This window comes from Diaphorina citri, unplaced genomic scaffold (genome assembly GCF_000475195.1).
Source record: "Diaphorina citri unplaced genomic scaffold, Diaci psyllid genome assembly version 1.1 scaffold292, whole genome shotgun sequence".
NCBI lineage: Eukaryota > Metazoa > Arthropoda > Insecta > Hemiptera > Psyllidae > Diaphorina > Diaphorina citri.
In genome coordinates, this window is record NW_007377728.1 from 154,544 (window position 1) to 168,907 (window position 14,364).

General features: G+C 35.4%; 1 protein-coding gene and 1 long non-coding RNA gene across 2 annotated transcripts in view; one reads left to right on the top strand and one right to left on the bottom strand.

Moving 5' to 3' along the window:
• LOC113466557 overlaps positions 1–13,172 on the bottom strand; it is a 162,828-nt gene extending 149,656 nt beyond the window's left edge. The window contains exon 1 of the mRNA XM_026822088.1: positions 12,891–13,172. Within this exon, the coding sequence (XP_026677889.1) occupies positions 12,891–13,035 (145 nt within the window). The 5' untranslated portion in view covers positions 13,036–13,172. The remainder of the gene's footprint in view (positions 1–12,890) is intronic.
• LOC113466558 lies at positions 12,955–13,317 on the top strand. The gene is made up of 2 exons (XR_003390923.1): positions 12,955–13,027; positions 13,225–13,317. It is a non-coding gene; the product is annotated as an uncharacterized LOC113466558 (long non-coding RNA).
• The last annotated feature ends 1,047 nt before the right edge of the window (positions 13,318–14,364 follow it).

Consider the following 14,364-nt stretch of genomic DNA (forward strand, 5'->3'; position numbering starts at 1 on the left):
CTCAATTGCCCTTGTGATTATTTAATTTGAAGAGACATTTGGTTCTAGTGAAAATACTAAAACCAACCTTCAACTCAACCCGGTACATAACAACAACCTAAATGAGTTTATAGCTTCCCCTATTAAAAATCTCACTCCGCGCCACTATACTAAGATCATACGAGCTTTGAAATCAAGACCGAACTAAAGACACAGCACCTAATGGGTGCTTCCATTATGGTTTATTATGTGATACGTCCGCTGGGGGTTGCAGCAACCGCTACTTATCCGATAATTGCTGGGATTAGGGGGTTACACTCTAAATACATGAATTCTAATGAATAAAATTAAAATAATGTAAAACCAACCGAGATTTTGTTTTTAATTTCATGCAAGTTTCAATAAAACTTGTAAGTAGTGATGCCTACGCATGAATTCTGACACGATTAGGTGGGTTTTCAAGTCGGTCAATTCATGCAGATTGTAGGTAACCTTGATAACAGAGCCTGTATAATTTTATTGTTATTGTGTATCTTTTTACTGGTAGTTAATTTGTTGTTTGTTTGCCCTCTGATTTATTTTTCTGTTATTTAAACTTGTTTGTTGCTTGTGTAATTTCTGGACACGAAAATATAATATATATGTAACTTTTGTCGAGGAATCGATTGGTGCAACTTTCAAGATTGAGACGGATACATCTCAAACTGCAAGTCGGACTTAAAAGTGGCACCAATCGATTCCTCGTCAAAAGTTACATAAGAAAGAGTTCTTAGTGGACCCGAAAAGTGTACAGGGGGCTTTTATGGGACAAAAAACTGATTTTACGAGTCAATTGCCCGTGGGCACTTTTAAGTGGAGCACCCTGTATAGCGGAATAGGTGATACATTGGTGATATAGTAGACTAGGACTGGAATAGGAACACGATTTGACTGTGGTATCGCGTTATATCATAGGGTCCGTGTGAACGACACTTTGAGGTATCTGTGGAACTCCACATATGTGAAGAATTAGTTGGGAGAGTAAAAGAACTAGGTACTCTTTTCAGTGGACTACTCACTTACCTACTTAGTCAATGTTTCAGATCTTAAAACATGTAGGTAACTCACTCTTCAACTATCTATAGGTAGTTTTGATCTGACTCACTCACTGAGTAGTTCACTGAAAAGAGTAGGTAGTTCTTTTTCATAACTCACTCACTCTTTGTCTTTACTAATCTCCAACTGGGACTCAGTAATGTAAATGCTCGAGGTTTTCAGAGTTTTTTTTTTTTTTTTTTTTTTATGAATTGAGTTAACCCTTGACTGTTCTTTTGTTCACGAAAGACCCTCCGTTTGCGGAAGAATTGGTTATTACAAGTAGGGGTAGGGCTATTGAAGTCCCATACCACTGCGTCCTGTGCTCTATATCACCAAAGTGTGACGGTTGCCCTATTTGGCAAATGTCTCAGATTTTACGTCTGACGACGCAACGCGACGGAGAGAAGGTTCGAAAGACGAAATAAAAAGGACGGGCGTTCTGAGAATAATAATATCAAAATATGTATAAGTTTATTATTATCTGTATCCTCAGTTCGGTAAAGGTTAGTAACTCTGGGACAAGTCATTCTCATATCGTTTTCATTCAAATCCATTCACACAGGACCAACAACTCACAAATAATCACTTCTTCTACTACGATCACTACATCGTTTCTACTATTCTAGCATCACTTCATATCATCTACTACATCACTTCTACTATTCATCTGTAACTTGATCCGAATCCAAGGCCGCTCGATGCTCCAGTAAGACGTCCATTATCCTACATAATCACTTCTATTACTACGATCACTACCTACATCATTTCTAGTATTCTAGCATCACTTTATTTCATCTACTACATCACTTCTACTATTCATCTGTAACTTGATCCGAATCCAAGGCCGCTCGATGCTCCAGTAAGACGTCCATTATCCTATTATGTATCAATGAAAATTGCATTCCGAACTTTCTATATCTTCAATGCAATTCATCTACGGGACACTGCAATTTAATCACTGCAATTTACGGACTATATAGGAGACACTCCCAGCCTGTGTCACTGCAGCTCGTTTTTCAACAATCTATTAGTTAACAGAAATATAAAATTTATATGAATATACATGGTGCATTAGAAGTGTGTATTGGTCCAGGGGTTCCCAAACTTTTGAGTACTGCGTACCATCTGACACCTTAAGTTTCTTTAGGCGTACCATCAAACATCAATTTCGTGTGGTTTAGGGGTTAAATGAAGAAATTATATTGCCGTAAGCGAAAATTTCGTGATAATCGTAGTGCGATGTCACAATTTTTGGTGCATTGATTGCAGATTTTTTTTCTCTCCCAACTAGGGTTGCCAGATGTGTTTTTGAGACAAATAAATGGGAAATGGGGCTTTCAAATATCTTCGTGTACCACCAGAAATGCTCCCGCATACCACTAGTGGTACGCGTACCACAGATTGGGAACCTCTGGTCTATCCTGTACACGTATCCAATAAAATACAGTGTGAGAATAGTTTCTTTGTTGCCAATATATCTCAATCATTCAATTATAATAAATAACGATAATTAACTGTAGGTACAGGGTGGATCACAGCAAACATTCACAAATCAAGTGTGTCAGGAGGTGCACGAACATCAAGAGTTTACAGCGCCACCCGGTTGAAAGAGACGCTCACTGAATGCTTTATTGATAATTAACTGTAGGTACAGGGTGGATCACAGCAAACGTTCACAAATCAAGTGTGTCAGGAGGTGTACGAACATCAAGAGTTTACAGCGCCACCCGGTTGAAAGAGACGCTCACTGAATGCTTTATTATTTTGGTAGAAACACAGATTTCCCAGTCTTTTTTTAAAGAGGTTTGATAGAAGGAACTGTAACTGCTAAGGTCTTATGGTCCCGAAATCGAAGAGAAGACAGGATAGGAGAAAGCCAGCCGTTCCGAGAATGAAACCTATTTGTTTAGGATAAAATGCGCCCCAGACAGGGATCAAACTCGCGAGGCAAACGCGCTTCCTTCCAAGCTAACTAGGAAACTAGGCTGGTTAGAGAAGTCTTTAACTCTTCATAATATGACACTGTCCTTTTTCCCTTAGGTATTCTGTCCCTGCCTCTGTGCAAAACGATCATTTCAACAATTTCTAGGACAGAAACTCTAATTATCAGATAGGTGTAATAAAATCGCAAGAAATGACCGGATAAGCGTGGGATTTTTCAAGAGACAATCACTGGTTATCAACTCAAATTATGGTATTGACACGACAAAGCAGTGAATAATCTTTCTTTGCTATGACCGATTGACGATTGTACTATCTTCTGAATTTTACCTTACTTCTGAAGTAACAGTTGATAAGTCTAGTTCAATAGTCAGTCCCAGTAATGCAGTTATAATTTTTGTAAGAGGGCTTTATGAACAAATTCGGGCCCTCAAGCTGCACTGAAGCATGAATTCAAAATATCTGATTGGCTAAAATTCGTTTGACTTGAGAGTGAGAATTTTTGTTCATAAAATGGGGTGTAAGGTCAAACAAATTGATTTTTTTTCGTCTACTCTTTGGCAAGTACCTTGTATGATAAAATCAATGCTAACTGGATCAAGCCGATAATACTGAAATCACATTACACAAACAGATCCAATTGCCATTGCCAAATTTTTCTTCTAATTGTTTAATATCGTTATTGGTTGCTCACAAATCATTTTCCTTGTTTGTTCCTACTCATTTCATTATTTCTGATTGGTTTCTTTTTATTTGGTTACTTTAGATAAATGTAATTTGTAATTTATCTTTTTGTTGTTGTCTATTCCTACCGGTTTCATTAGGTTTTTGATTGGTTACTCTCTTTTAATTTGGTTACTTTAGATTGGTGCAATTTCTGTCGCCATTCGATTGACAATGGGTGGACAACTCCCTGATCAATTCCAAGCACAATGAGATCTGATCAATGATATTGGAGAAATTGGTCTGGGTGACAATTCGCTAGTGACTTCATTATCAGGACTGTCAATGGATTTCTTGAGTTCTTTGTAAATAGAGATTAGTATTCGACTCCATATTATGATTCGTTGGCAAAGACATGATGTACTTCCTTGTCTATTCGAATATGTTCAGTTTGTTCAGCTCTGGATTGGTAGAGACCTAGGCCAAAATTCCCGAAAAGATATTTTAAGAATAATCCCAAAAAATGTTGCCATGTTTGCAGAATTTGGACAGGTTATTGGCCAATGAAATTGTTTCATTTAGGCTGCTGCAAATAAAATATTTTGAGAATGTTAAAAAAAAAAAAAAAAAAAATCGTCCAGATGTTAAAAGATATGGCAGAGGCTATGCAAGTAAAGATGTAGGTAAAAAATTTGAAAGGAATTTAGGACTTGACTTTGATGAAGATGAATTTGATTTCCTTTTTTTCCGGAAGATCTTCAACCTGAGACGGATTAAAAGAGCGTTTTCCACATTCTAAATTTCCTACAATTTTCCGGCCTATCTGAAGGCTGTTTCATGATTTCATCCTAGAATTATCTTCACATTATGGTCTACATTTGATTACAATCTCTTTTCCTCATTTCTAACATCTTCAACTCGGAAACGATAGGTTTGTATCTTTGTACCACTAAGATATGTTTGTAGGTTTTCAAGTAATTATCTAATCAATAAGTTTAGCTATGCTTAATTCCAATAATTTTGGATTTTGTTCCTCCAGTCTTTGACCATTGCATAAATATTGGCATTACCTTAAAGTAATTAGGTACTCAATAAGTTTAGCTATGGTTATTTCCAATAATTTAGTACGTCTTGAAGACTTTGAGCCATTGGGTGGAATCCTCTCCTAGGTTTAGATTGCAATCTCGTTGCAAAACCTCAAGATGAAGTTGAGAAATTTGTTCAACATGGACAAAAACACCAAAGTAGAAGGTGGTAAGTCGGACTTGAAAGTGGCACCAATCGATTCCTCGTCAAATGTTACATAAGAAAGAGTGCTTAGTGGACCCGAAAAGTGTACAGGGGGCTTTTATGGGACAAAAAAATGATTTTACGAGTCCATTGCCTGTGGGCACTTTTAAGTGGAGCACCCTGTATAGCGGAATAGGTGATACATTGGTGATATAGTAGACTAGGACTGGAATAGGAACACGATCATCTCAAACTGTAAATCGGACTTGAAAGTTGCACCAATCGATTCCTCGTCAAAAGTTACATAAGAAAGAGTGCTTAGTGGACCCGAAAAGTGGGGCTTTTATGGGACAAAAAACTGATTTTACGAGTCAATTGCCCGTGGGCACTTTTAAGTGGAGCACCCTGTATAGTGGAATAGGTGATACATTGGTGATATAGTAGACTAGGACTGGAATAGGAACACGATTTGACTGTGGTATCGCGTTATATCATAGGGTCCGTGAGAACGACACTTTGAGGTATGTTTGGAACTCCACATATGTGAAGAATTAGTTGGGAGAGTAAAAAAGAACTAGGTACTCTTTTCAGTGGACTACTCACTTACCTACTTAGTCAATGGTTCAGATACTAAAACATGTAGGTAACTCACTCTTCAACTATCTATAGGTTGTTTAAGTACCTATAGGGAGTTATGATCTGACTGACTCACTGAGTAGTTCACTGAAAAGAGATCACTCACTCTTTGTCTTTACTAATCTCCAACTGGGACTCAGTAAAGTAAATGCTCGAGGTTTTCAGAGGTTTTTTTTTATGAATACCTATAATGAAAGTACCTACCTATTCAACTGCAGAGGATTGCAAAATGTTTCAACACAAAGTTTGTTGATCATGTAGCGTCATGAATGGTCGCTAGACGTCTTGTGATTCCTCTTAAGCATTTGGAATTACATTTGATCTGATCAAATGTAAGTGTTTAATCTAATTGATTCAAAACCTTAAAACAACTCACATTAAACCATCAGCAAAAAGCCAAGTACTCAAATTTTGCACTGTGGGAACCAAAATCTTTTTCACATTTGCATGTTAGTACAGAGGTAATTTACATGGGTATGAAATTCGGAGGATTTTTATTTTTCCTTCTTTTTTTATGTTAAATTTCCTTACATCATCACTATCATCATGTAGCGTCATCAATGGTCGCTAGACGTCTTGTGATTCTTCTTAAGCATTTGGAATTACATTTGATCTGATCAAATATAAGTATTTGATCTAATTAATTCAAAACCTTAAACCAACTCACATTAAACCATCAGCAAAAAGCCAAGTACTCAAATTTTGCACTGTGGGAACCAAAATCTTTTTCAAGGGCATGCAAAAAAATTCGAGGTATGTGACCACATTTATGCAAATTTTCAGCATCATTTCATCGAGATACGAATGTCTGGTTCAAAATTTATGGCAAAAAAAATTGAGATCTCAAGGAAAGAAGAAAAAAGTGAAAACACCTACTCGTAACAGTCTTAACCTGATTCAGTTTAGTATGATCTCACTTTCTAAAAAAATGTATAAATCTATCTACCTAAATAAAATTGTATATTTGTAAATTGCAATTTAATCACTGCAATTTACGGACTATATAGGAGACACTCCCAGCCTGTATCACTGCAGCTCGTTTTTCAACAATCTATTAGTTAATAGAAATATACAATTATATGAATATACATGGTGCATTAGAAGTGTGTATTGGTCCAGGGGTTCCCAAACTTTTGAGTACTGCGTACCATCTGACACCTTAATATTTGTAAAAGGTAATAAAAAATAACTTAATAACAAATAAATAAAAAAAAGTGTTTTATTTGGCGGATTTGGGTTCAAGGTAGAGAAAAATATCAAGATTTTTACATCTCTGTAATTAGATAAATCTTCACCCAAACGAGATTGGTACAACCTGATTTTTTTTGCTCCAAATTCAAATCGATCGTGAATTGATTAAAGTGTTATTTAGTCTGGGAACGTTTATGGTAGGTATTTGAACTAAACCTGAATTTTGCTCCATTTTAAAGAAATGATCAGTATGATCTTGATCGGTATTTGTGTTGTATTTATTGAGCTCGATTTCAATCAAGACACTAAACTTGAGTTTAGTTAGGTAATTAATTAGATCTGGGTGGTTTTACCTTGGACTTGGCCTCATTTAAACGAATGAGAGGAACTGCTTTCAGAAAATTAAGAGGACTGTTAATTATGCACTCAGCAGACTTTACAGTAATGCAAATCCATCAGGAAATGCTGTTTAGCTGTTGATTTGGTTGATCTGTTAAGGTGCATCAAGTCTACTGAGAAACTGATGTCGACTGGAACTTATTAACCCTGCCAAGTCAAGAAAGTTTGACAGTAGAAAATAGGTTTGGTGAAAAGATTTTGAAGAGTTGGAAAAGAAGAAAAATAAATAAAAAAAAAAAGACGACAAATCGTAGGAGCTGTTTTAGGGACAATTACTCATCAATATATCAAAAAAGTTTCTAAAGTTTATTGATATCAACTGGAAAATTTGAAATGGAAAAAATCGACTGTAAATAAAATAAAAGACAAAGCATAGGAGCTCCTTTAGGGACAAATGCTCATCAAAGTGTCAAAAAAACCATACCTAAATATAAAGGAGAAAGAAAAATATTGCCTAGAAAACAAGAAAAAGTCTTCAAATAAAGTTGGCAAGAAAGGTAGGTTGATACCTACCTGATAAATAAGTAGGTACATAAATACTAAAGTAAGTAATTTAAGTACTTTTCCAATCTAGGTTCAAGAGCACCACGTTTTTATAGTTAAAAAAGTTGCGGTTTAAAAAATAGCCTCATAAAGTAGAGAGAGAGACAACGACAACGACAAATCGTAGGAGATGTTTTAGGGACAAATGCTCATCAATATGTCAAAAAAGTTTCTGAAGTTTATTGATATGAACTGGAAAATTTGACTGGAAATGGAAAAAAAAAAATCGACTGGAAATAAAATAAAAGACAAAGCGTAGGAGCTCCTTTAGAGACAAATGCTCATCAAAATAAAAACCATACCTAAATATAAAGGAGAAAGAAAAATATTGCCTAGATTCCTAGAAAGAAAAAGTCTTCAAATAAGGTTGGCAAGAAAGGTAGGTTGATACCTACCTGATAAATAAGTAGGTAGGTACATAAATACTAAAGTAAGTACTTTAAGTAAGTACTTTTCCAATCTAGGTTCAAGAGCACCACGTTTTTATAGTTAAAAAAGTTGCGGTTTAAAAAATAGCCTCATAAAGTAGAAAAAGATTTAATCGCATTCCTTTATAACAGATTTATATTTTATTAGTGGTTTTGAGAATGCTCGAATAAAACAAATAGGTTTAGATTGCAATCTCGTTGCAAAACCTCAAGATGAAGTTGAGAAATTTGTTCAACATGGACAAAAACACCAAAGTAGAAGGTGTAAGAAGTACTTGATTTAACAGTGAAGAAAAATTGAATAACGAGAAAAATTCAAAGGTCAAAAAACTGAGGAAACAGAGGAAAATGTTTTAGGGACAATATTACTCATCAATATATCAAAAAAGTTTCTAAAGTTTATTGATATCAACTGGAAAATTTGAAATGGAAAAAAATCGACTGGAAATAAAATAAAAGACAAAGCGTAGAGACAAATGCTCATCAAAATGTCAAAAAACCATACCTAAATATAAAGGAGAAAGAAACATACCTATTGCCTAGAAAACAAGAAGTCTTCAAATAAAGTTGGCAAGAAAGGTAGGTTGGTACCTACCTGATAAATAAGTAGGTACATAAATACTAAAGTAAGTACCTACTTTAAGTACTTTTCCAATCTAGGTTCAAGAGCACCACGTTTTTATAGTTAAAAAAGTTGCGGTTTAAAAAATAGCCTCATAAAGTAGAAAAAGATTTAATCGCATTCCTTTATAACAGATTTATATTTTATTAGTGGTTTTGAGAATGCTCGAATAAAACAAATAGGTTTAGATTACAATCTCGTTGCAAAACCTCAAGATGAAGTTGAGAAATTTGTTCAACATGGACAAAAACACCAAAGTAGGGGTGTAAGAAGTACTTGATTTAACAGTGAAGAAAAATTGAATAACGAGAAAAATTCAAAGGTCAAAAAACTGAGGAAACAGAGGAAAATAATTAAAAAATAGAAAGTAAATAAAAAAGAGATAAGACTGTATTCTATTGTGCTCTTATCGTTTAACTATAGGTACTTAGTTTTTGCAATTTTTTTCAGGCTTTCTTTTTAAGTGGCAGAGTTCTCCTGAAGGAGCTATTCCAACCACTCATAACTTTTCCACAAGCTTAGATTTGTAAAAGCTAATAAAAACTAACTTAATAACAAATAAATAAAAGAAAAAAAGTGTTATATTTGGCGCATTTGGGTTCAAGGTAGAGAAAAATATCAAGATTTTTTTTTTTCTTTTTTTAATTTAGGTGCTTTAACAAAATTCAAGATTTTTACATCTCTGTAATTAGATAAATCTTCACCCAAACGAGATTGGTACAACTTGATTTTTTTGCTCCAATTTCAAATCGATCGTGAATTGATTAAAGTGCTATTTAGTCTGGGAACGTTTATGGTATTTGAACTAAACCTGAATTGTGCTCCATTTTAAAGAAATGATCAGTATGATCTTGATCGGTATTTGTGTTATATTCATTGAGCTCGATTTCAATCAAGACACTAAACTTGAGTTTAGTTAGTTAGGTAATTAATTAGATCTGGGTGGTTTTACCTTGGACTTGGCCTCTAACTCTTAGGCGGTTCTGTTAGGCGTTGTTTAAAATCGCTCAAGATCTCTATTTCCGGGTTCTCGATATCTTGAACTCTTGGCGGACACCCAAGAGACCCCCGGTTTGAGTTCCGGTTCAGGCCGATTTATTTTTCTAATTAACGTTTAAATTGTTCATTGGACTTGTCTGGTTTTGTCCCATTTACTGTTGATGTAATCGGTATCGGATTACATGTCCTGCTTTTACTCATTTTTGGAATGATAAAGCGATTTTTTTCTAATTCTAAAAAAATATAACATCACATCACAGAAAAATTTCCAATTATAAAAAAATTGTTCATTGGACTTGTCTGGTTTTGTTTATTTACTGTTGATGTAATGGGTATCGGATTACATGTCCTGCTTTTACTCATTTTTAGAATAATAAAGCGATATAACTAGCTGCAGTCATAGGTATCTACTACATACTACAACCAATCACACAAGTGTACTGATTAGCGCAGTGGACATTGGATCTGGAGGTTGATGGTTCGATTTGAAATCGTCATGAAATTTCACCTACTTATGTATATAATTACATAATTATGTACATGTAAACATAATGTCTTGTATCAAATCATTTGGACATTTGGTGAAAAGACACAGACAAGCATTGACAGAATATTGAAATTCCTAATAAAGCGATATAACTAGCTGCAGTCATAGGTATCTACTACGACCAATCACACAAGTGTACTGATTAGCGCAGTGGACATTGGATCTGGAGGTTGATGGTTCGATTTGAAATCGTCATGAAATTTTACCTACTTATGTATATAATTACATATGTAGGTACATGTAAACATAATGTCTTGTATCAAATCATTTGGACATTTGGTGAAAAGACACAGACAAGCATTGACAGAATATTGAAATTCCTGATAAAGCGATATAACTAGCTGCAGTCATAGGTATCTACTACGACCAACCACACAAGTGTACTGATTAGCGCAGTGGACATTGTATCTGGAGGTTGATGGTTCGATTTGAAATCGTCATGAAATTTTACCTACTTATGTATATATATACCTAATTACATATGTACATGTAAACATAATGTTTTGTATCAAATCATTTGGACATTTGGTGAAAAGACACAGACAAGCATTGACAGAATATTGAAATTCCTTCCGTTTTTTCCCCCAAAATGATGTGTTATTTTTGATCTGTCTTATTTGGTGACATCCAGGCATACGTGCAGTTCGTGTTGTGATGTTATAATCCTTGTTGGTCAAGTGGAAAATTTGACAGAGAATTCGTGCAACAATGTAAGAATTGTGAGATGTTTTGGCAGAAATACTAGCAATGTAGTAGATTAGTAGATAATAAAACAATGTAAGATTTGTAAGATATTGTGGCATAAATCTAAATGATCAATGTAAGTAGATACCAAATCTATAAATAGATAATAAATATGTAGATACGTGAATATAGGATGTGTTATCCTATGACTGACACTGAAGCTATATTGACAGACATGTTCGCCCATGCCCTACCAATTCCTGAGGGAGATCAGCATGAATGACTAATAACTCGATGTGCCAACAGCTGACTCTCTGGATTTCCGAAATCAGGTTCCTAATTTCCTACATATGAGTAATGGAACGTCCTTCAGGTAATCAGGTGTATTTCGTCTGGATTTTCGAAATGAGAGACATAATATGTATGAGTAATGGGAAGTTGGGTCCTTCAGGTAAACAGGTCTGGTGCTTGGCAGAAATCTAAATGATCAATGTAAGCATAGATAGGTACCAAATCTATAAATAGATAATAAATATGTAGATACTATATTGACAGATATGTTCGCCCATGCCCTACCAATTCCTGAGGCTGAGGAATGACTAATAACTCGATGTGCCAACAGCTGACTCTCTGGATTTCCGAAATCAGATTCCTAATTTCCTACATATGAGTAATGGAACGTCCTTCAGGTAATCAGGTCTGGTGTATTTCGTCTGGATTTTCGAAATGAGAGACATAATATGTATGAGTAATGGGAAGTTGGGTCCTTCAGGTAAACAGGTCTGGTGCATTTCGTTTCATTGCTGCCAGGGATCAATGCTCGACAAGGATTCCCCAAGACTGTATGCCTCTATGAGTAATGGGTACTAACATGTGTATTTAACATTCTAATTCTTCTAGAGGTTTGATAGAGTGAACTGTAACTGCTGAGTTCTTATCGTCCCGAAAGCGAAGAGAGAAGGAAGACAGGATGGGAGAAAGCCAGCCGTTAAGAGAACGAACCTTATCTGTTTAGGATAAAATCCGCCCCGGGCGGGAACTTCGGCTGGGACCAAAATCGTGCTCTTCTGTTTACCAGGTGAGACCACTACGCCAAAAAGGCAGATTTTATTTTCATAACCATTTCTTGACAGGTTATTCACCATTTCCAGCATTCTGTTTACCAGGCGAGACCACTACGCCACAAAGGTTTTATTTTCATAACCATTTCTTGACAGGTTATTCACCATTTCCAGCAACAGTGACCCCTTTCACATGCTTGTAACCACACCACTTGTCAAGTGGTTAGGATGTAACCACACCACTAGTCAAGTAGTAAGGATCACGTGGTGAACCAGCTAATTTCTCCAATTCGTTATTTGACTCCAGTGACCCCTTTCACATGCCTGTAACCACACCACTTATCAAGTGGTTAGGATGTAACCACACCACTAGTCAAGTAGTAAGGATCACGTGGTGAACCAGCTAATTTCTCCAATTCGTTATTTGACTACAGTGACCCCTTTCACATGCCCGTAACCACACCACTAGTCAAGTAGTAAGGATCACGTAGTGAACCAGCTAATTTCTCCAATTCGTTATTTGACTACTCTTCTCTTGCCCATCCATCAATGAAATGACCATTCCCAAGTAAACATTCCAAATAGAAAGTAAATAAAAAAGAGATAAGACTGTATTCTATTGTGCTCTTATCGTTTAACTATAGGTACTTAGGTTTGCAATTTTTTTCAGGCTTTCTTTTTAAGTGGCAGAGTTCTCCTGAAGGAGCTATTCCAACCACTCATAACTTTTCCACAAGCTTAGTCAAGTTGGTAATTTTTTAATCAAAATGGCAAGATCACCACAGGTTTTATCTTTGTTGCATCAGATATCATATGAGATTATTATTTTTTTCTGAGAAAAAAAGACTGAAATCTAACAAAAAATAAGATTTTGGACGGCAGTCTCTTACCTTGTCGTTTTTTCACTTTCGTTCTAGTGGTGGCGTTGGCATTTGTGGAAAACTTCACTGCATCTGTGGCAACAAGGAAGAACACTAAACAAATACTGACTACACTGACATTTTTCGTTAAACTATTGGCCGTAAAGGTCGCCATTTTTGTCCGGAAAAACAACAAAAACGGAAATTACCGAACACAATATTTTACAGGAAAAATAATTTTGTTACCGACAATTTTTCGGAAAAAAAAAAAATTGAAATGCAAAAAAATTTCGATATCACCTGAAATTCAAATACATTTGTGCAATTCGAAATTAATTTTGAGAAGGAAAAGTTGGCCGTAAAGGTCGCCATTTTTGTCCGGAAAAACAACGAAAACGGAAATTACCGAACACAATATTTTACAGGAAAAATAATTTTGTTACCGACAATTTTTCGGGGAAAAAAAAATTGAAATGCAAAAAAATTTCGATATCACCTGAAATTCAAATACATTTGTGCAATTCGAAATTAATTTTGAGAAGGAAAAAGCGACCGGTGCCAGCATGGTAGGTAAACATTGGATTTTACGATTATTGAGATATTGGGAAAATCCTACAATGCTGCAGTGAGCACCAAAGTTGTGACATAATAACCCAAAGAAACTGCATTTACATTTACATACATTAAGTACCTACCTTTATCCAGAAGTGTTTTTTTTTACTACAACTACATCCTATCTACATGAAATGGTAAAAAAAAGTCCAAAATTTGAACTTCAACGAAAAGGGGGCACGAACGGGGGTCATCATTTTTTTTACCCTCCGTGCATGGATTGATTAACGGGGAGCCGGGGACAACTGCTGTCATCCCCTTTTCCCTCATGAATCATCCACCACTGTTTTCATAAAGTTATTCTAAATCATAAACGCAAATATTTGAACCAAAACTCAACACAGGCCTATGTAGTCTCTAACCATCCTGTCCTAAATTTAAGAAATTCCCCCGGATTCCAAAAGAATCAGGTATCCGAACACCTAAATCCAATACAAATCACCAAAGTCACACCGTTTACCAACAAACATTATGTGTGCATTAACCCACAATCTAAACCGTAATGGATCTATTAAAACACCTTTATCCATTAGATATATCTACATTACCTAGTAATTATGTATCTAATAGTCCTATAGACAAAGATTATTTGACCCGAATGATATTGTAAATGTAGATTAGTAACTCAGAAGTAGTAGTAAGGCAAATGTGAACACCAATTTAAGGGTGTTCTTTCTGGATATCGGATTCCGGCGTTTTTCATGCTGTCAACTGTCGGATTTGATTTTTTAGTCCCGTTTTAGGGATGAGCTACTCATTTCTCGGCAAAGTCACAACTTTTGGTCGGGGTTGTGTTTTTTGGGTCTTTAGGGTCACTAGGAAGCTATTCACTATGAAAATTAATTTTGATATTTCTTTCACGAAGAGCAAAAAATTACAAATTGTAATACAA